The following is a 22,770-nucleotide window of genomic DNA, read 5'->3' on the forward strand; positions in this document are numbered from 1 at the left end:
CACACACACACACACACACACACACACACACACACCCAGCGTGAGTTTTAAGCCACTGGGTCCAGGACTTGAGCCGTGGTCAACTATGTGGGAGTCCAGCAACATAGCCATTACACTAACTGCTGGTCCCCTGCAAAGTATTTTTCAAAATGCCTCTGATCTGGGCATGGTGGCACTCACCCTATGGCAAAATACCTCTGATCTAGTGATTAGTTATTTTTTTGGGGGGTCTAACTGAATGGACCAAGGATCAAGTGGAGACTTCATTAATATTGGAGGCATAATTTTTTTCTTTTTTCTTTTTTTTCTATTTGCCAGAGGGTACTTGTGCTTGCTGGAGAGACACAGAGAGAAGAGAGAGAAAGCAACCCTGACAGGGTGTGGCCATACTGCGGTTCTTTCTCCCCTCTGTCTCCAGCCTATCAGACTGGGACATGCACACCGTGCACCAGCAGTGTTTTAAAGTGCTCTAGCTGGAATTTGAACAAGGTTTGTGCCATGTGGTATCTAATTTCCTTAACCACTATGCTGAGGGACCAGCCCAGCCCCAAGTACAGAGCTTCCTGGCCAAATTCTGTTTTAGAGTATAACTTAGCTCTGAAGCCTTGATAGTATTTCAAGTGCCCTTACTACCCCTCTTTTCCGCCAAAGGCAGGAGCATTTAGGGATAGCTAGGAGATTGATTCCCTATCCACCCCCTTTCGGCAAGCACTTACTAGGAAGTGGAAAAATACTGCTAGGAATTTCTCAGTATGGAAAGAGGAAGAAAAGAAGCTGCGTATATCTCTGTCTTTATTTCTCACAAACATACCGAAGTTTGTATTTTACATGTTAGTGTTAGTGATATTTAGATTTTATTTTATACTAAACTTTTTAGTATCTGGGTTCCTACTTCTTCTATACGTAATATTACCAAATAAAGGAGTAGGGTACAGTAAGCCTCTAAAAAGTAGTGGGTTGGGCCTTTGTTAATTGATTTATAATTAATTTTTCTATAGCTTTTCTTGATTTTAATTCATGGGATGAGAGCTACTTGATAAAGGAGACTGGTTAATTTGGCACATTAGAACAAAATTTTTCAAGTGCTTATTCTAACCTATTCAGTTTTTCTTGCTTTTTCTTTTATGCTTTAGAAAGGATGGAGTGGGCACTGTGGTTCCTCATCTTTGAAAGATTCTTTTTAGGTTAGAACAAAATCAGAATAACCTTGATATGTACTCACTGAAATGTGCGGCCTCTGTCCAAGTCTTTTTCTTTCTAATTCTGTTATAAAGCAACATTCATAAAATGTAATATTAAAACACTAATAATCCAGTTTGAAAAAAGTGATGTATTCACAAAGGGAACTTACTATTAGAATTGAGTTATTTAAATGTGCATTTGTATGACAAAAACTGCTAAGAAAAAAAATGTATGAAATTGGAGCCACCTGCTGGATTATAAAATAATACTTAGAACCCTAAAACTACATTTCATGCAATTAGGTAAAAATCAGAGTAGTAGTTGTAATAAGTTTCCACTCAAACATTGGCATCTGAAGACTGTCTTAAGGAGTTTAATAGTTTTTGTTTGTTTGTTTCCTTTGGTGTAGGGCATGTTTGCTTGCCAGAGAGACAGAAAGTGAGAAATCAACCCCCAGGGGGGATGGCCATGCTGCAATCCCTTTTCCTCCATTCTCCTCTCAGGATCTTAGGCACGCACGCACACGTGCCTGGCATGAGTTTAAGCCACTGAGTCCGGGACTTGAACTGCAGTTGACTACATGGGAGTTCAGCGACACGGCCATTAAGTCAACTGCTGGTCCCTAGTGGGTTTTTTTTTTTCTTTTTTTTTTTAAGAGAGAGATTTTGTTTGTTTGTTTGTTTCCTTTGGTGTAGGGCATGTTTGCTTGCCAGAGAGACAGAAAGCGAGAAATCACTCCCCCAGGGGGATGGCCATGCCACAATCCCTTCTCCTCCATTCTCCTCTCAGGATATTGGGCACACATGCACACACAACCGGCGTGAATTTTAAGCTGCCAGGTCTGGGACTCAAACCATGGTCTACTATGTAGGAGTCCAGCGATGTAACCATTATGCCACCCACTGGTTTTGTAGTTTATACTTTGGAAAAGTTTCTATGAATTTCAAGATAAAATGTATATATTTCTGTTAAGAAAATAATATTACAAACTATTAGAAAGTTGTATACTTTTAAATTGGCCAAATTTTATGGCTTTCGTGTCTTCTAGGTTCTTGGATAGTGAGTGTGAAATTTTTGGATTTGTTTGTTTGTTTTAAAAGAAAATATCAAATCAGTAAAATGTTTCATGGCAACTGTGTTTTTCTGTTTTCAAATTTTTATTCTATATAATAAATATTTATAAATATTATTATATAACAGATGAGCATTGTGTTTCTGTTTTATACTTTTTCTGAAGGATCATGATTGGTTCTCACCCTTAGTTTTCTTAATTTTCTATTTCTCCTTTCTTAGGTCTTTTTTATCATCAGAGGGCGTTGCTGCATGCCAGAGAGACAGAGAGAGAGAGACAGAGAGAGAGAGAGAGCGCACCTCCCAATGAGTTCCGGTCATGCCACAGTTCCTTCTCCTTCATTTCTCCATCCTATCATGATCCTAGGTACATGATGTAATTACACTCAGGTGTTTTTAAAGCTGTTGGGCTAGGATTTGAACCATGATCAGTTATGTGGGATCAGCTCCCACTGCACAACCTTAATTGCTGTGCTACAGAGTCCTTCCTGTCTTAATATATTACTTCCAAGACCTAGGAAACAGTGACAACAGTTTTAGTTGGTCAAAGGCCTTTTATCGCCCTTAGGCTAATATTTTGTTTGCTGATTTCCTCTTTCAGTGGTCTATGAGGGCTATTGGAAATTCTTTTACTTCTAGTGAATTTATTTTCAATCTGTGATAAGGTTAAAACTATTTAAACTCGGGAACCTGCAGTTAGTGTAATGGCTATGTCGCTGGACTCCCATGTAGTCGACCGTGGTTCGCGTTCCAGACCCTGTGGTTTAAAACCTACGCCGGGCGCGTGTGCGTGCGTGCCCAAGATCCCGAGAGGAGAATGGAAGAGAAGGGATTGCGGCGTGGCCATCCCCTCTGGGGGGTGATTTCTCGCTTTCTGTCTCTCTGTCTCTCTCTGTCTGTCTGGCGAGCGCACGCACCCTATAGTGAAAAACCTCTCAAACAAACAACAACAAAAAAAAACTATTTGAACTCATGAAAATTCCAGGAAGCTGTGAATGACTGTTAAACACTTCAGCTAGAGTTTATAGAACTTATTGGTTTAAATACAATCTGAATTTTTTCAGTGCTAGTACTCTTCATCCCTGCCCTGACATAGCTGTTCTGTGTCCAGGTTAAGTGATGAGGCAAGGTAAGATATTCCAGCCTTTCTCAAATGTTTCAGGATTGCTTTTTTTTTTTTTGAGAGGTTTTTGCTATAGGGCGCGTGCGCTCGCCAGACAGAGACAGAGAGACAGAAAGCGAGAAATCACCCCCTAGGGGGGATGGCCACCGCTATCTCTTCTCCTCCATTCTCCTCTCGGGATCTTGGGCATGCATGCACACGCGCCCGGCATGAGTTTTAAGCCACCGGGTCCAGGATGTGAACCGCGGTCGACTACATGGGAGTCCAGCGACAAAGCCATTACGCTAACTGCTGGTCCCTAGGGTTTGTTTTGTTTTTCATAGTTGTATCCTTCTTTCTGAATCAACTTTAGATGTTAAACAGCGTTGTTCTATCATATACTTAAAAACTTTGTTCATATTTCATGAGAATAAAGAAAGGTTTCTAGTCATGGCACTACCTCGCTGCCCCCTTAACAGTTTCTCTCCTGTTTTTTTTTTTTTTTTTCTTAATCTGCAAACTGTGACAGTGATACCAGATTGATTAAGTATTTTTTTTGTAGTTTATTTATTTATTGTACATTCAATCACTGTATCTCACTACAGCTTATAAAAATGAATTTTCCTAGCATGAATACGTTGTATGTTAGTCCAGTTAAAGATACCGTCACATGTTATCGTCAAGATAATTTTTCATTTTTGCGTCCCTTAAATGTTTTGCTTCTTTTCCCCCTTAATTTCCTTCCTTTCACCCTTCCCTATTTACCACCCTCCTCCCATGCCAGAGATTATTTCTAGGGCTCTGTTTAACTGTCAGTTTCCCTGAGACTCTCTGTTGATCCTATGAATAAAACCATGAAGGCAGACTGTGATCTGTTAATCATCTATTCTGGTGCTCTTTGTATTTCCCTTCTAATTTAATTGTCTTTGCTTGTGTGTGAATGACTGTTTCTATAGTCAGCATGTAAAAGTGGAAGGCAATTTTCCTGTGTCATATATGCCAGATTTAGCAATAAGGTGCTGCAGGATCCTACTCTTTTGCCAGTAGAGGTAAACAGAAGTATACATTTTTACTTCTCAGGAATATTGTTTATGCATTTATTGAACACTTGCTATGTGGCAGACTGGTGCCAGGCACTGCAAGCAATAATGAATGAAACATAATCCTTGCCCGCAGGGAACTTGCAGTAACCGCCTCTCGTTTGTGATAGATTCCATCAGCTCTGCTGTTATTGCTGTAGGCTCTGAAATATGCTTGTATCTTCTTTCTTAGGAGTGTTAGCCTGAAACAAGTCTCTTCTTTATGTCCTTGCTTGGTGATTATAGTAAATTTCAATGATCTTTTAGGGTCACGAAAGTATATGTCGACAATCTTGTAAAGATGACATATACATCTTTTAGAATGTAATATAGTTCTGAGTGATGAGAAATTAAGGTTTTCATTGGTCACCACATTGTAGTGCAGTCATAAATGAATGAAGCACAGGTTGAGCTTGACACATTTAAAGAGACCTTGAAGTAACGGAAGAACCTTTAAATCTACCGAGAATGGTTCTTAGAATAATTTAAGAGGCAGTATGGGTGTTTTGTATCCTTGAAAACTCTTTGAATGGCAACTTTATATACTATATTATTTTTAACTTTCCCTGACTCAGCTGTTTGTCGGAGTCCAAGAATTGTTTTATTCTTGAATTAAGAAGTCTTCAGTCCCATCCTGTTCTGGTTTCATGTACCTTTACCTCTGTATGACATTGGAGGAAAAGGTGTCATTTCAAAAATATGGTTTCCTTAGTCATCTGGGTTCAAGAGTGCTGACAAGCTGGCACTTTTGTGGCCTTCTATTTATTAATATATCTCGGTGTTCTTCACTAGGCAGGGCCTAGTGTAAAGAAGGTGCAGAACTTATAAATTCACTTCATTACGTCTGCAAGATAATCCAGGAGGCATGTTTACGCAGGCGTGGCTCTTTCTGCTTTTCACATGAGGGAAACGGTGCTCAAAGAACTTTATTGCATGGCTAACTTGATTTTACCTAAAATGTAAAATTTTACCATTACTTCACTATTAATACTACTTTTTTCAGTCTTGGAAATAAATTGATGAGGTCTACCTGAAGAATTTCAGACATTTTTAGAAATAGCTGAATTTGAGTATCAGGTCATTTTACTGTGAATATAATTTATTATACATAGCAAAGTCCTCTTATTTATCTCAAATGTCATCACAGCAGTGTGTCTTTTAAAACTATTAACATCACATAATCTGAATTTATCTAGGGTAAAGTGATTGTCATAATCAGCCCATTATTGTAACATTCTAACATTGTTTCTGAACTGTCCTGTTAAGTGAAATAAAAAAGAAAATGATTCTAATGATAGGGAAAAAATATGGGCAATAATAGGATATGTCTCTTGATATTTTCTCATAACTTCTATAGATCTTGATCTCAGTCATGAGGCTGGTATCCTCACTTACTCTTGCTTGTTCTTATACTTCCGTCCGTAGGGATGTGAGCTTATTTCAACTCCTGATCAAGACCACACTGACTTTACCAAGTGCCTTTTAGTGCTCCAAAAGAAGATAGAAGAAAAGGACCTGCAGGTAAGGCATGCACCTGTGTGGTGACTGAGTGTCTCATGACCAAGGATGTGAAGGATTCTGTTTAAAGTTTATACTCATCTGAAATGGATTTTTACTTTTGTGCCTTTTTTTATGTCTGTATGTGAAATAAATCTGTACGGAGCTGCCTGTCAAAACACACGCATGCACTTAGATCAGAGATCCCAAACGTAAACATTATACATGACAAGGTCATAAGGGATGAACTGGACTGTGAGAAAGGTAGTCAAAACTGAGGGTTCATGCTGGGCTGAACTGACCTGCTCCATTTTCTCTCTAGGCCATTGCTGCCATGCAGTGCTACGTGGGTTTTGTAATAAATATTTAAATATCGTGTGGGCAAAACAGACAAACATGGCATAGATTTGGCCCAAACTCTTATGTAAATAAACTATTATCTGTATTTCTTTTAAGCCAGGAAGTAGTCTACTACACATGTGTGTGCTTTTTAGGTTGTTCACCGATGGTTTTCGCCTAGCATGCAAAGGTTTAATTGCATTCATTTATTAATAAACAAGTTTATATTTTAACTATTTTGATTCTTGTTGAAATAGTAAAGGTTTTTTTTTTTTCTTTTGGAGAGGTTTTTGCTATAAGGAGCATACACTCACCAGAAAGAGAGAGACAGAGAGACAGAAAGCGAGAAATCACCCCCTCGGGGAGATGGCCATACCACAATCCCTTCTCCTCCATTCTCCTTCTCCTCTATTCTCGATCTTGGGCTCACACGCACATGCACCTGGCATGAGTTTAAGCCACCAGGTCCAGGACTCAAACCATGGTTGACTACATGGGAATCCAGCGACATGGCCATTACATCAATTGCTGGTCCCAAAATGGTAAAGTTTTTTAACGTTCGTGTTGAAAGAAAATCTATAGAATTAAACATGATGTGTTGAATGACAACTGACAATTTCTTGGCAGGGACAGTAAGTGAAGGTGAGCTATGTGACCCATTGTGTAATTATAAACAAAACAAACAAACAAACAAAAAAAACTTCGTATGCAAGAATGCTTTTGATAGAAGGAGTTAAAGAAAATACATATCCACCTGCTCAGTAATCAGAGTGATCTTTAGACATAGCTCGATAACATCTCCTACTCGGTTTCTTTGATTTATGTTGACTCTGCTGTGTAGGCTTTGTCTTTCCCCACTGTCTCCAGCTGGACACATAACATTTCACCCTTCACATGTAGAGGGATTAAAGCTTAGAGGGCAGGGACGATGTATCACTTCCCACGTCATCAGACTTCTAAGATCTCGCTATTGAACCTCTGTTCCTATTGGCAAAGGAGGAAGAGAGAACCCTGATGGGGTTGGACTTGAGCCTGGAGTGGGATTGATCCACATGGCTCATAGTTTCAAACCATGTGACTGATACACATCTGGCAGGATGGGGTAGGTGTCAGGCAATTCCAACAAAGATTTGCTCTCTGGCAAAAGTTTATCGAAGATTCACTCTAGCACACATTTACTAAGTTGAGGTAGTAAATCCCCTTTATCTCTGTGATGAAAAACCTTGTTAATGATCATAATTGGCAAGTAACTCAGTCTGAAAACTCAACAAAAGAAATTGAGTGAACATTTCTCATCTCTTTTCTAGGTTTGCTGAACTATGACGAATGTATTGTGCTATTTCCAGCAGTAAATTGCTATAATTAAATATTTGTTTAATGAAAACAGAAAACAGCCAATTGAGAGTTATCTACTGCATCCAGACACAGTGAATTTTAAGTTTCTTAGAAAAAAGAAAGTAAGTCTTCACAGCTGTGTTTTGATTTTTCCCAGCACCTCCACTAAAATTATTAAAGGCTGGGAATGCAATTCTGTGAGTCTCCTTTGTTGTGTCTAATTGATAATATCTATAACACAGTGGTTAGTCATCAAGCCTCAAAACAATCAAAGGCAACAAAACCAAAGCCCAGAGAGAGCCTCAGACTGGAAAAAAGGGTATACTCTGCAAAACAAATCTAGGAAAGCCTTGGCTGGTCAGCAGGGTCCTTACGCAAGAGCACCTGTCTGAGGGCTCCTGCATTGGGCAGGAGCAGTTGTAACCTCACACTGCAACTGCGCTTAGTCCCAGCCTCCAGGCTGCTCAGGAGGAGCACAGACGTGGCTCTGAGGTTGCCAGGGTGGACACTGTGGCTTGTGCTGCATCCTGAAGGCCTTAAAGCTAGTGACGGCAGCTTCCTGCCCTCCTCCCAGACGAAGAGGGAGTTCTTCCTTGGAGAGAAGCACAGGGGTGCACTGCGTGGCTGCCACAGGTCCCTTGGCAGGCATGCCCAATGTGTCCCCAGCCCCATCCTTCACAGTCTTTCTCTTCTTTGTTCCTAAAATATGTCTGTTTCCTCCTCTCCCCAGCCTTGAGGTGTCTTTGCACATGTTGCTCTCTCTGCCTAGAATCCTGGTTTTCCTTTTCTTTACCTAGAACACACATGGCAGACTTTCCTGACTTTCGTTTCTTTTTGCTACTCTACTTTAGGCTCTGCTCCTCTACGTTCTAGCATATCCCTTGAAGTGTGTCCTTTAGGATACTCTGAACACTTCTACTCATTTTGTTAATTACTTCTAATTGTTTGCTTGAAGTCTTTCTTCCCAGCCTGACTGTTCGGTTCAGGAAACTGGGATCAGGCCTCCTTGTTCACACCTTAACAGCAGTAGTTTGCATATAAGAGGTGCTCTGTGGGGCCAGCAGGTGGCGTGTTAGTTAATGTGCTGGATTCCTACATGACCAACCACGGTCTGAATCCTGGACCTGGTGGATTGAAAACCAGACTGTGTTTGTGCATGTGTGTCCAAAATCCTGAGAAAAGAATGGAGGAGAGGGGATTGAGGTGTGGCCATCCATCCCCCAGGAGGTGACTTCTCACTTTCCCTCTCCATCTCTCCCCACTGAGGAACATGTGCCCCATGGCAAGAGACTAGAAAAAGGAAGAGGTGCTCTGTGAATGTTTGGTCCATTTGATGTGCTGCAGAAACACACTAGTGACAGGACATAACATAATTAGAGGGGAGGTTTTTTAGAGAAGACTGAGACATAGCAAACATGTAGTTGGATGGTAAAAGGGAGAAGAGTGTTTAATAAACTCTGCAGTACCCAAGGACGGACAACCCTGTGGAGGACTGATACACTCCACCTCCATCTTCCTAGGGCCTCGGCTGGGCTTCAGAAGTAAATGGATGGAAGACAGATTAATACGAGAAAGGCTCACCAATTTATTTAATGTGCATTTTATGGGATAGAGGAGCCCTCATAAAGAAAAGGAGACTCAAAGAAGCACTTAGAGTCAGTTACTTCCTTGCTGGATCAGACAAAGAATAGTCATTGTGAGGAATGACTAAATTATGTGGGGAGGCTTAAAAGATAAGTCATTTTAACAGAGTCTGTACAGAATTATTTGGGTCTCTACTCTTCATCCTTGAGGATATAGATGTTCTCACATGGAAATGCACCTCTTTCTTTTAAGAAACAGTGCAAATATCAGTGATTCTTTTGCAATTTTTAAAATTTTAAGTTTATTTGTCTATTTATTCTTTGAGAGAGAGAGAGAGACAGAGAGAGCGTGAGCGCACTAGCATCAACAGGGGATGTCACGGTGCCCTGATCCAGGTCATTTGTGTTTCTACCATACTTGGTGAGGTCTACAAACCTTCCTATGATGTCGGCGTCCACCCCAGGGCTTGGGTCTGGCTGAATCATGATCAGAGGGCTGCTGGTGAGGAAGAGAAAGAGGACGAGAAAGAGAAAGCCCTCCATCTTGCCAGGACCAGGGAATTGGAAAGAACGAGACAAAGGGATAGAGTAGAAATGGACACAGGCAGCCTGAACCTAGGTAGCCCAAGCAACTTGTGCCGCCCAGACAAACTGGACGTCTTTATTTATAGTACAAGAAGACATTACACATGTGTGTTTCATGATACTTCATGGATTGGTTGCTAGGTTACAGACAATAAGAAGCCATTAACAAATCTATAAGAGATTAGTCATACCTGGGGCAAGGTGTATCCCTTGGTGGTAATCCCATCTAGAGCAAATCTCATCTTCCTTTCTAATGCAGAGAACTAGCTCTTAGGTATGGGGAAGGAGCTAAAGAACTTCTCCATAAGGAGAGTACCACCACACCCAGAGAAGTCTAAAGAACCTTTCAGATGCAGAGCAGGGATTGGATTTTACTATTTGGGGTCAAGATGTTTCTTGAAGTCCATCAGATGTGTCTGTTGGAACGCCCCTAGTAATTTCCACCCTTGCTCTGTCTGCAGCCAAGGTCAGGGAAAGACAGGTAACAAGGTTCTGCCAAACCCCAAAAGAGCATGTGGTGTTTGCTCAGCACATGTCCCCACACTATGAGGCTCAGCCTCACTAGGCCTGGCATTTTCCTGTTAATCCACCATCTAGTTCCTTGCTCCTTATACATGCTTTTACCTTAAGACAACAGTATGTTAGAGAGGTGAATTTTGGGGTGGCATGTAAGTGTGTGTGTGAGTGTGTATTATTCATGATTAGGTGCATGTGTGCATGAGAGAGAGAGAGAGAGAGAGAGAGGCAGAACTCTGCACAGTCACTTCCCCATCCTCTTCCTCTGGTCTCCTGCTTTCCAGATCTGGGCACACACTGATGTGTTTCCGGGACAGCTGAGCTCGAGCATGGCCCAGATGTGGCTTACCAGCCCTGCAGTCGCATATGTCTGACTGCGCCACAGCAACTGGGACAAGGGGGGTGTATTCTGAACTCCTTCAGCTTCAGCCAACTGATGGCAGATAGTTTGAAGAGATAGTTTGAGATTTACAATGTAGAATGGGGCAACTAGCCTAATGTTTTGAAAAGCATAGTTAGATAAAGTGGCAGCATCTTACAATTAAACTTTCAAGGTGTCTCTCACTCCGATGGAGAAAATTGGCTACATCAAGTCTGATGAAATAGAGTATCTGTGAGCTTCCACTTACCTTTGCATTTATCATATCCCTAGCCCTAACCTGGAAAGGTAGCATTGTTTTTTTATTTTTGTTTTTGTTTGGAGAGGTTTTTGCTGTAGGGTGTGTGCACTCCCCAGGAAGACAGAGTCAAAGAGACAGAAAGCAAGAAATCATCCTCCAGGGAGGTGGTCATGCCGCAATCCCTTCTCCTCCATTCTCCCCTCAGGATCTTGGGCACGCACGCACATGCACTCAGCGTGAGTTTAAGCCAACAGGTCTGGGACTGGAACCATAGTCGATTACATGGGAGTCCAGCGACATAGCCATTATGCTAACTGCTGGTCCCAGCAGAATTGTTTTTTATTTGATGATATGGCAAGGAAAAAGCAAGATTAGACAGGAAAATAATACAGCATTCCTCTCCACACATTTTCATCCCTCCACAATATATCACCATGAGGGCTTGGAAATTTCCTTCCAAAATACACAGACTGTATCAATCCTTTATACCTTTCTTCTCCACCTAGTGAACCCTCTAAAACTGAATATTTCTATTTTTCACTTCTTATGTTAGAAATATAAATTTATTGCCAAGGTGTCATTTATAGTAAGAGCTCTTATCTCCCTATAAAACAAGTGTTAATTATAATTTAAATAAAATGTAAAGTAACATTTAATATGTTAAGGAATTAAACTGTGTAACATTAGAACTTTATAGAATTTAGGATGTGTCCTTAGTCTAAAGGAAGTTGTATGAGATTAATTTTTTAAAATTCCCCTACATTACCTTATTATTTATTTTAAACCTAATTATCCTCAAATTTTATTCCTCTGAAAAAGGGTTCTTTGATACATGTGACTTTTTAATGCTTTGCTTTCATGTTGCCACGTTGTTTATTTGTAACTGAGTCATGAATAAGACATTATCAGGATGCCAAATGATATGACTGGATCTTCAAAGGACCCATGTTTTCTGATGCTGTGATACACACGTGAGATCTAAACCCTGGGATTTGGTGGAAGACATTAAAAGCCATTTCTCCAAGCATCTAAAAATAGAAAATGTACGTTCTGTAGGATGAAACAAAAATACATCTCTATTATAAGGCCCTAAGAATAACAAGATAATTCTCTTCAGAATATTTACTAGTGTTATATGACAATAGAATCAATTACTTCAATTTCTGTTATGTTAAACACAAACTTTTTATTAGACAAAATTTGAGCAGAAAAGCTAACATTAATTTCAATCTGTATGTTTAGAAATTTACACCTATACCACTTTTATTTGCTAAAATTTAGTATATTTTACCACCTAAATTATGTTATTTTTTTAGGCAGCTTTTAAATCAAATAATACAGAATGTTGAAGAAGTTCTATGAGAACAAATGCCTAAACTTTATTTATACACACAACACCCATAAATATTAATGACTAGAAATTAAATATTACATAAAGACTTGATATTTATTTCATATACTGTTAATTAATTTTTATCCTTTTAATGGACTGAATAAATACTGAATTGTGATTTATGTAAGAATAGTTTCTATGTTATTAAATTTCTTGGAGTTCTTAACTATTTACCATTAAGACTTTCTTAAGGAATAATACACAATCTTTCTATGTAATTTTTATAGAACATTTCTCAGGTAGATATATCATCTTTATACATCAGCAAATACTACAAGTTTTAGAATATTTTTCCATATACTAATTATTAGATTTAGGCATACACTAATTTTCATAATGGACATTTGGCTTTGTTTTATGTTCATACTAAATAACTTTTGCTCCTAACTTGAAAGTTTAAGACTAGCTGTATCTGATTGGACTAATTATTCATCAGTATTTTCACAGAAGATCACAGGCTGGCTCCATGATGCAGCAGTAATGCACTGCTCAGGAGAAGCCAGATCCCACGTGGTGACTGCTGTTTGAGTCCATGGCCCAGTCAGCCTGAAAACAGGCAGGGCATGCATAGGAGTGCCTGAGATCAGACAGGCTGGAGGACAGGAGGAAGGGGGTGGGGTGCGAGAGTGCTCCTCTCTTTCTCTCTGTTTCCCCCATACAATGTGTACTGTTATGGAAAAAAAAAAAATCAAATAAGATTGACTCTTAGGGTTGTAGGAGGAACCATGACAGGTATCTTGTGAGATATTCTGCTTTCTCAGTACAGGCTGTTTTGATAAACTGGTATTTTTGACATGGTCATATTCTATGAAACTCCTGACTGTTATTTTCAAAGTCACGAGTAATAAGGAAAGACTGAGAACTTGTCACTGACCAGAAGAGATTAAGGAGACATGACAACTAAATGCAGTAAAATCTGATTTTTATCCTGAATGGATAAAGGACATTAGTGGGAAACTGATGGAATGTGAATAAATTTTAGAGCGTAGCCCTAATAGTAGTGAGTAATGTGAGTCTTAGTCCAGTGTACCATCGTTTCCTAAGATGATAACTTGGAGGAAGCAGGGTGAGGGTGTACTTTCTGCTCCATTTTTGTAACTTTTATTAAGTCTATATTATCACAGGATACAAAACTTATTTGAAAAAATATATTCATTGTGTTAAATATGCTATTGCCATAGAATGAGTGTAATCTTTTTGTGACCAGCTCAGAAAAATGTAGAATAAAGGTAAATGCTTCTCTAGGCAACTCAGGAATACTTTTTATGGATTGCCTCACCTTTCAAATGTTTCCTCCAAAAATTTGAAATTGAGCATCTCTGGGCACCTGTTTCACATGAAAACTGCTGTGTGCTAGAAAGTTTTAGCTAGACACTAGATAGTGATTAAGGTGTAGGAAAGCCCAGATCTTGTCAGCCTGCTCACTTTTCCAAGGGATAAATTTCAAAGTGCGACAGGACTCAATCAAGGATAAAACTGGCACTGTTTTGTCAGTACTGGTCTTATTTATTCCTGTATTCCCTCCCTACATGCTGAACTCCTCACTGGTCTCCTTCACCATCTCGTTCTCTCCTCAGCTCTTCATATGTCCACATTCTGTAGTGTTAGCCTTCTTTTAATCTTGTAGCCATGGGTGTCAGTTATCACATCTGTGCCATTAACTCCTTAATTCATACTTCTAATCCTAATCTTTGAAGCCATATTTCTGCCTGCTCCCTAGAAGGCTAGCGGAGCTTCATTTTTGACTTCATCTTCTTTCTCACGAAATCTCATTTTCTCTTTCTGTATTTCCTTTCTCACTCAGTGGCACTATTTCATCCACCCACTTGCCAGAAACTTAAGTTACTAACCTTATGTTTTGTCATCCTCTTCCCCATGGTGGGTCCCAGTTCCTTGAAATTTTACAGGTATTTCTTTCTTGCACCCACTTTGTACTTTCCAGTCTCTTATTCTTCCTTAAGTTAGTACTAATCAATTTCTGGGAGCGAAAGAGACAGAGACAGAAAGAGAGCGAGACAGGCACCCCAGCACAGTCTTCATGCCACAATTCACCTCCAGACTCAACCGATTTGGATCACGGGCACATAGGCCCGGCATGCCTAGGGTGACTGGGTTGCACACCCAAGACCTTTCCCATGTGAGTCCAGTTTCACATGAAAACAGAGCCAGTTTTATTCTTGATTGAGTCCTACCATGCTTGGAAATTTATCCCTTGGGAAAGTGGGCAGGCTGACAAGATCTGGGATTCCCCATACCTTAATCACAATCTGTTCTCTAGCTAAAATTTGCTAGCACACATTGCTATGCCCATGACCTGACCCTATTTTTTCTAGTCTTACTGCTACTGTGTTAGCTCAGACATTTATCATTTCTTACCCAGGTTCTTTTATTAGCATCTGTTTGCCCCCTTCAGTACATCCTCTTACTAAAATCCATATGCTGTATCTTAAATGTACATCTGCTTCAAATCTTTTGTTGACTTTCATTATTTATGGAATACATATTTGTTCAATGAACAAAAGCATCTCTAATAACATCAATGTAAATTCCAAAGGATTGTAAAGCAAACCTTAGTTGGCATGTAGAACTCTCTGCAGGTTGCATTGTTGATGTTATATTAATCACCTTGTTACATGTGTCCAGATGCTTTAGCATCCATCCTCATCTCTACCAATTGTAGCAAAGTTCGTTATTGTAAGTGATATTACCCAATTTTTTTTAAAGGTATTAGTCTCCAAATGTTAGATGTTTAAGTGCTGGGAATGTGCCTGGCACTGTTTCTAGCTGTAGAACAGCAGAAAGCTACTTCAGTTCTTTATGCCTCACTTTCTTCACCTGTAAAGTAGGAATATTTCTCAGCCTCTAGCCAGGAGTTATGAGGTGAAGCACATACATCAGTGCCTGCCCCATATGAAATTCTTAGGTTAGAAAATGGAAATAGTAGTCATGGTGAGAATGTAGTCATATACTTATGTACTTTAGCCCTTGTGATGTTTTAGAATAATATACTTCATGGAATAATATGATTTTAGAGTTAGAATATATTGCTAGAAATTTGAAAACTATTGTACATTGGACACTTCATAGATATTTATTAAATGAGCGAATATGTATTCACATGGAAGAAGCCTGTTTATAAGTGCTTCTTATCTAATGTTAGTAAACATCACTTTAAATTATCAAGGCTTATTCTGTTGCTCCAGATCTTGTCCTATAATTGGAAACATTTTTACTTGGGTAGTATAGGAGATACCCACTGTTCTATCTACTACAATGTAATCATGCAACTTCAAAAAGCTCATGGGAAATGAGTCTAAAGTACATGTGTATTTTAGTGCAAAAGAAGTTGAAATCTATGCATAGTTTTTATAATGTACATTTCCATGAACTTCTTGAAGATCTCTTATGTATATTAGAAGAATGCATTCAGTGTGATTACGTATCTTATTTGCTCAAATATACCTTCAGTCAGATGTGCTTTATATGTAATTAAAAATTGTACAGTTCACATAATACCTTGTTTTCATTTCTTTAATTAGTATAGTATAGCCTCTGGGACCTGTTTGATATTTCAGATTCTAAGTTACTTATAAAAGCCGAATGATAAAAAGTGGGAATAAATAGAGACTGTTTTATAAGCTGTTGCCAGTGTGAACTTGACAATAGTAAATCTTGCCAACTTTCTTAAAGAAATAATGAAAGCAGTACTGTATATTCCCACACCAGCTCAGTAACTGAGGCTTTGTAAGACTTTCATGACAACTTTCACTCCCTTTTTGCCTGTGTCTAGTTACCTCAAAGGATGTGGTAAGCTTAAATCGATATGTTTTATGAAACTCTAGCAAGTGCCATGATGCGCACAGGCAGGGAAATAAATACACTTTCAGCTATCCATAAATATGTCTACATATACCACACTGGCTTTTTTGTATATACCCAACATTGTTTCCTTGTCAAGTACCAACATAACTACATATACATTCAAGTTTTGGAAAAATACCGTACTCGCTCTGTATCAGACAAGGACTTAGGAAAAGGAAAAGATTCCAGGGCATCGGTGCTAGCAGGCTGTCTCCTAGAACGTGTTGCCGTCTTGCTGAAACCTTCAAACTAGGAATTCACATCTCTGTTTCTCCTTCTTCTTAGAGACCAGCAATCTTTTTTATAGTGCTGTACAACAAGAGAAAGTAGATAAACCCAGTGCTTTGAAGTGACTCGGGAGATGTTGTTACGGATATAAAAAGCTTACTACCTCAGAGGCTGTGGCAACACAATCCGTCCCTGCCAGAGGAGAAGCAGCTTTTATGGGCCCCAGGACAAGGGTTAAGTTGATCTGCTTACTAGGAATCTCAGCTTGATGACTCACTTGCCAGATAAAATTTCACATTAATGCAGAGAATTACATATTTGGTTGGTGCGGAGCTCCTTCTGCCCAAGACATGCTGACCTTATGTGAAAAGGAGTATTTTATTCTGAGTTACAGCATTGTGAAGATGCAGAAACTTCAGATGGAGAAAAATACAGTGTCTCAAGCAGTTATACAGGAGTGAGTCACATAGGAGGGTGCTTGGGAAAGTGTGTAGAAAATGGAATTAAAGCATGAGTTTATTTTGCTACAAAATATTTTGAAATAGAAACACAGTTATTTTGTAATACACATCTTTCCACGAACTTTTTGAAGAGACCCTCATTTAATGAACATCCTGAAATCACTTCGCCAACTAGGAAATTTCTCCTCCTAACTCTGTGTGTTCCTTAGGAAGACATATGCGGTGGTACTACACCCAGGATTTTGATTGTCCACAATGATGCTGACATCAGTATTTTCAAGGAATGATTCACTTACAGTTCATCATGACCAAAAACGTGAAATGATGTTCCTGCTTATCGCAAGAACATACATATCAGATCAATACACGTTTAGTGGTGGTTAATAAGGAATCAGGAGAAGAGGAATGTACAGGAGGGGAGTTCAAAAGTGTATGGGAAAGTAGAATCAAAGTACAAGTTTATATCGGTGCAAATTATTTTTATAAATTCATGTGTAATCATTCCATAATATGTGTTTTTCACAATCTTTTTGAAGATCCTCCCTGCGTGCATGTTTCTGTGTGTATGCACATTCTTCTTTGCATCAGGTGATGGGCCTTGGTATTTTAGAAAGTTCCATTTAAAACAATGGAGAAGATAGAATCTTAACACTTCTCACCTTCTCCTTTCTTAGTAGGTGGAAGTAGAAAAGTCATTCTGCTTTCATGGCCCTCTGCTTTCTCGGGAGCAGCTCTTAGTATTCCATGGTCTATGTACTATTCCACAATCAAATGGCAAACCGACATCTAGTTACATAGACAAGAAATAAGATAATGCTTCTGTCCTGAGTGTACCTCCCCCTCTGGACATATGTGTGGATATATGTAATTCTCAATATGAACAGCTACATCAAAACATTTTGAAACATATTAGGAAATAATAACAGCTGAATCCAAATTTATATTAATTATATTTAAACTCATTTTTCATCCATTCTTGCTAGAGATTTTACATGCCTACAAAACTGACCCTAAAGATTCTTATTTTTTAAAAATTCATGTAAATAAATTATTTCAGAAAGGAAATCATTACATATTAAATAAGTATTTCATCCCGGTTATAGATTTACTATCAAACTCAAGGGTAAGGAATACTGTTAGGCAAATAGCAAAAAACATTGCTTTAAGGTAAATCCAAAATGATGGTGATTAACTAATTTGTATACATATATTGGTTGAAGCCACTTTTCTATACTGTAAAAAATAAGCTTTAAGTAATTAATGTCACTGTAGGAACAATTTCAGCATCATTTGGCAATATAAAATAGTCCAGTGCATCTCTAGAAACCAGAGTGGTAATAACCAAGCACAAAATTTACAATCAAATGTTCTCTATTTTCCAAGAAGGTGGAAAGGGAATAATTAACATAAACTATTTATATTGCACCAGATTGCAAAATGTAAGGATTGCACTACAGCAAATCTGATAGCCAACTATTATAAACTGGTCAATAAAAAATGATGAGAGTTTTATACCACTTAACTTTGGGGAAATAATGCACCAAAGATATGACAAATAGTGAACTCTAATTCATCCAGATGTAGAAACCAAGAGTTTTATATATCACTTTAGACAAGATTATGCAACTAAGACTTATTTTATGGCTGAAGCAAAGCAAGAAATATTGTTGAGTGAAAATGAGTCATGATGATGCAAGATAGGATAATTGCTATTAAAAAAATCATGAGTGCATAAATACTCATCTTCTGGGACCAAAGCATTTCTTTACCAAAGTCAATCTGTTTCCAAAAAATGTTTGGGAAATTATGTGCCTTTTCTCATCTTGCTCAGTGGTGAGCGTGATAGAAGAAGCAAGATACAATTTCCATTTCCCAGGGTTTTATGAGCCAGTTTTCACAGAAATGTAAAGAGGAACTGTTTGGTGTTCTTTCAGGTATTCATCTTCAGTAGGGTGTCATGTATGTTTGGGAATTTCTATTCAGAGTGAAAAATACCTACTACTTTTTTAGTAGAATTTTAAAGAATGCATTCTGGTATTTTTTTCATTTGTCTACCAAGCAATAACTTAGCTTCTCTTAGTACCATTTATATAATATAAATTATAATATCCTTTCAAGGAATACTTCCAAATAGCTGATTATTTCTAATATGACATAAATATTTCATTGTTTGTTTTACACTAAATACTTACTGTATTATGATACTATGTTATATAAGATTTTATACTATCATGTGTCTTTCCATCCCTCATAACCTCTGTAATGCAAGGAGAATATCTTTGAAGTCCCCCCCTTTTGCTGTTAGCAATATCTTCATATCCTGATACCTGAGACCACAATTACCTCCAAAAGGTTATATAATATCTATGGTATTTATTTATACAGACCCTGATTTTATGTAATTATACTTAAGTCTGAATATATTCTTTATTCTTTTCCTCAGAATTTAATTTTCAGAAGAGTAATAAGTTAAAATTGTGTTAAAAAATCCATGAGGATATGTTTTATTCTACTGAATGCTCCTTGTCACTCACTTCCTGATATAGAGAAATGTAAACACATGCAAATTTGCTCTTGTATCACTTAGTGTATTCACATGGGGAGGAAAATGAACACATTTCCACATTTTTATAGATATCACATGTAATTATTGTTTATGTGAAAAAAGTGTCCTGTCTCCAGGGACCTCATTGACACAGGTTCAGAAGTGTATAGCCCAGTTAATCAAGGAAATATTAGTCCTCAAGACAGTTTGTGAAAAGAAATGGCACTATTATTGCAGCCAGACTTGAAATGTTTAACTAAAAGATTCAAAGCCTTGCCCAGGGAAAATCAAAAAAGCATTTTATTATTCTGAGAGTGAAGTCAGTCATTGTCCTAAATATTGTCATGACCAGGGCACCTGAAATGAAAATACTTTTCAGAGATTCTTCTCGATAATCTGAGGGTAAATAAAGACAAGCACATCTTTATCTAAACAATGTGTACAAGTTATAAGGGAGGAAAAATGGTCTAACTCTCATCAGATTAGGTTGTTTGGAGTCACCACTTGGACTCTTCTTAATCTCTAGATAGATTAGGAATTTGACTTTCAATCTACTGTAATGGTAATCCATTACAGAATTTTGAACAGAAAACTGTAAGATAATTTAGAAAAATAATGTCATTATTACGTATAAGCTAAATTGAAGGATGAAAATTCTATTGACAGTAATAAGAGAACCAATTACAATGTTCTTTTAAGTATAACACTTTAGTCATTTTCCCCATCAAGAATTTGAAAAAGAATAGGGTCCTTAGAAATTAGTCTTAAAGTGTACATTTGGTGATGATTTGTCTTCTTTTCTATCACAATCAAAGCTTCCAAACTTTAACTATTTGGCTAACAGACATCTATCAGGCAAGTGCCAGCCAATGAGCTAAGTATTGTGGACTGAGAAGTACAAACCTATGGAGACCTCGTTTCTGGCTCAGAATTCGCTGTCTTTGGGGCAAATGCCCTTGTATTCAGGCATTTTCAGTAGTGCTACAGCAGACATCTGACAGGGTGGCTGGGGAGCCCGATGGAAGAAGACCCCCTCCAGTCTAGAATGCTCACAGACTTTGCTGGTTGGGTCTTAGAGATATTTATAAGGGCTAACCAGAGTAAGGGGGTGCTTTATTCTGAGTACTTAACTTAAAAGTAAAACCCTTAGGTTTGGATGTCAAAGAGTAGGCAACACAGAAGATAGTAATCACACATGCACACTTGGCTAGTGCAATATTCATATTTTTTTTTTTTGAGAGAGATTTTTTTGTCATCAGGTGTGTGTGCTTGCCAGAGACAGAGGAACAGAAAGAGAGAAATCAACCCCCAGGGGATGGCCATGCCACAATCCCTTCTCCTCCATTCTCCTTTCAGGATTTTGGGCATGCATGCACATGTGCCTGGTGTGAGTTTTAAGCCGCTGGGTCTAGAACTAACTGTGGTCGACTGTATGGGAGTACATCAACATAAACATGCCATCTGCTGGTCCCAATAGTCATATTTTTAAAACAAGCTAGCAGAGGATAGATTAGCAGGGAGGGGACCAACACATCCCCCAACACACACACATACACAAATAGGACAGACTTTCTTATTGGGATCAGTCAATGTCTCCTGGCCACTTCCACTGCAGATTCCTACCCAGTGTTATCAGGGACCTTTGCCAACATGACTTTCTTCTTTTGGTCTATTAAGGAGGTTGGGGTCCCCTCAACTGAACTCCTCAGTATGGTGTATAGACATCAGTGCTAGAGGGATAGCTAGAGTATACTGCTCAGCTTAACACTTCCCTTCTATTAGAATGTATGATATTCAGGAGCCTTATCATAGAATCTTATCATTGCCTCCGTAGTTTCTCAATGCGAACAAGTTTGAATACATTGTTCACTTTTCAGATATAGACAGGCTCCTCTCCCACCCCCACACCTTTTAAAAAAACTTTTTTTCTAAAATAACATCTTCAAAAATGTTTCATGTAGAGCCAGTCAGTGACATAGTGGTTGAGGCAGCTGGATTCCATTCCACACGGCCAACTTTGCAATTCAAGTCTTGGAACTCATGGCTTAAAAAACATGCCAGGAGCATGTGCCTGTGTGCCCAAAATCCCAAGAGGAGAAAGAATTGCAATGTGACCATCTCCCCAGAGTGTAATTTCTCATTTTCTTTTCCTCTTTCTCTGGCGAGCACACACACCTTATAATAAAACTTAAAAAAAAAAAATTAAAAAGGTTTTATATAAACATGTACAATGGACAGAAAGCTTGTGTGTCCCCGAAGTTCAAATGTTGAAATCCTGACTCCCATTGTATGCTATGAGATGGATCCTTTGAGAGATACTTAAGTCATAAAGGTAGAGAAGGAGAATTCTCTCATGAAAGAGAATTGTGTCTTTATGGAAGGAGAGGGAGCTTGCTTCCTCTCTTTCTGTTCTCTGCCTTGAGAAGACGCAAAGAGTAGATAGCAACATGGGCACCAGGAAAAGCATCCTCACCAGAGCTGAATTAGCTGGCCACTTGATCATGGACTTTCCAGCCTCCAGAACTGTGAGGAATAAATGTTGGTTGAGTCACCTAGTCTACAGTAATTTTTTATAGCAGCCTGTACTAAAATAACGTGTTTATAACATTTCATCATAGCAATATGTTTACAGTTTGACAAAGCAAGATGAAAACACTGTCTGAAAAAGATCACTTTTTTCAGATAATAGAGGTAGGCATCATTTGGAACCCTTTACAGAGAAGGGAAGTCTAGGGTAGTAGTCTGTGCACTGAGGTGTGAAATCTTGTGTTTTCTGAGAACTAAAGTGTTCCTAGACCATAAATGTGGGTGGGAATTGAGCATGATATGTTTGGAATGGTAGTAGAGGAGATTGGACTTTATTTTGTAGATTCTGGAAAGTCAATACTTAGTTTTAAACAGAGTATTGCCAAGATCACATTTGAGATGAGAAAAGCTTACTCTCATAACCAAGTAGAAGGGGCCAATGGGATTATCCATGTGACAGTAATAATGGCTGAATTAAAGCTGAGGCAGGGAAGCTGGAGGAGGAGTTATTCAAGCCAAAAAAAAAAAAATCTTAAATTTTCTTGGCCTTTTTGTCTGTAAATGGAAGTCTCATAATTTTGCCATTACAAGAGGCATTATTTATTTCTCACTCAAAAAGGCTTACATTAAACTACTACTTTCATTAAGCTGTGGCCTGGCTGTAATTGCAGTGGATCCCTATAGTATTGTCTCCACAGGCTGCCAAGATCCAGCCGGATATATCCTCTGCCTATAAGTGTAGCGTGTCTTGATAGTATAAAATCCGAGCTCTTTACTTTCTCTGGTTTCTCATGGTACTTCACATCAATCCCTAGGATTATTGTGTAGGCTTACCAAAACATGTTTT

The 22,770-nt window shown here is 38.5% G+C and overlaps 1 protein-coding gene across 2 annotated transcripts in view; it reads left to right on the plus strand.

The window, feature by feature from the left end:
• TPK1 (thiamin pyrophosphokinase 1) overlaps positions 1-22,770 on the plus strand; it is a 427,050-nt gene that overhangs the window by 228,167 nt on the left and 176,113 nt on the right. For both annotated transcript variants that reach the window (XM_006139890.3, XM_006139889.3), the window contains one exon: positions 5,860-5,955. In XM_006139890.3, the coding sequence (XP_006139952.1) occupies positions 5,860-5,955 (96 nt within the window). The remainder of the gene's footprint in view (positions 1-5,859; positions 5,956-22,770) is intronic.

The sequence above is a fragment of the Tupaia chinensis genome, unplaced genomic scaffold (genome assembly GCF_000334495.1).
Source record: "Tupaia chinensis unplaced genomic scaffold, TupChi_1.0 Scaffold000010_1, whole genome shotgun sequence".
Classification (NCBI taxonomy): Eukaryota; Metazoa; Chordata; class Mammalia; order Scandentia; family Tupaiidae; genus Tupaia; species Tupaia belangeri.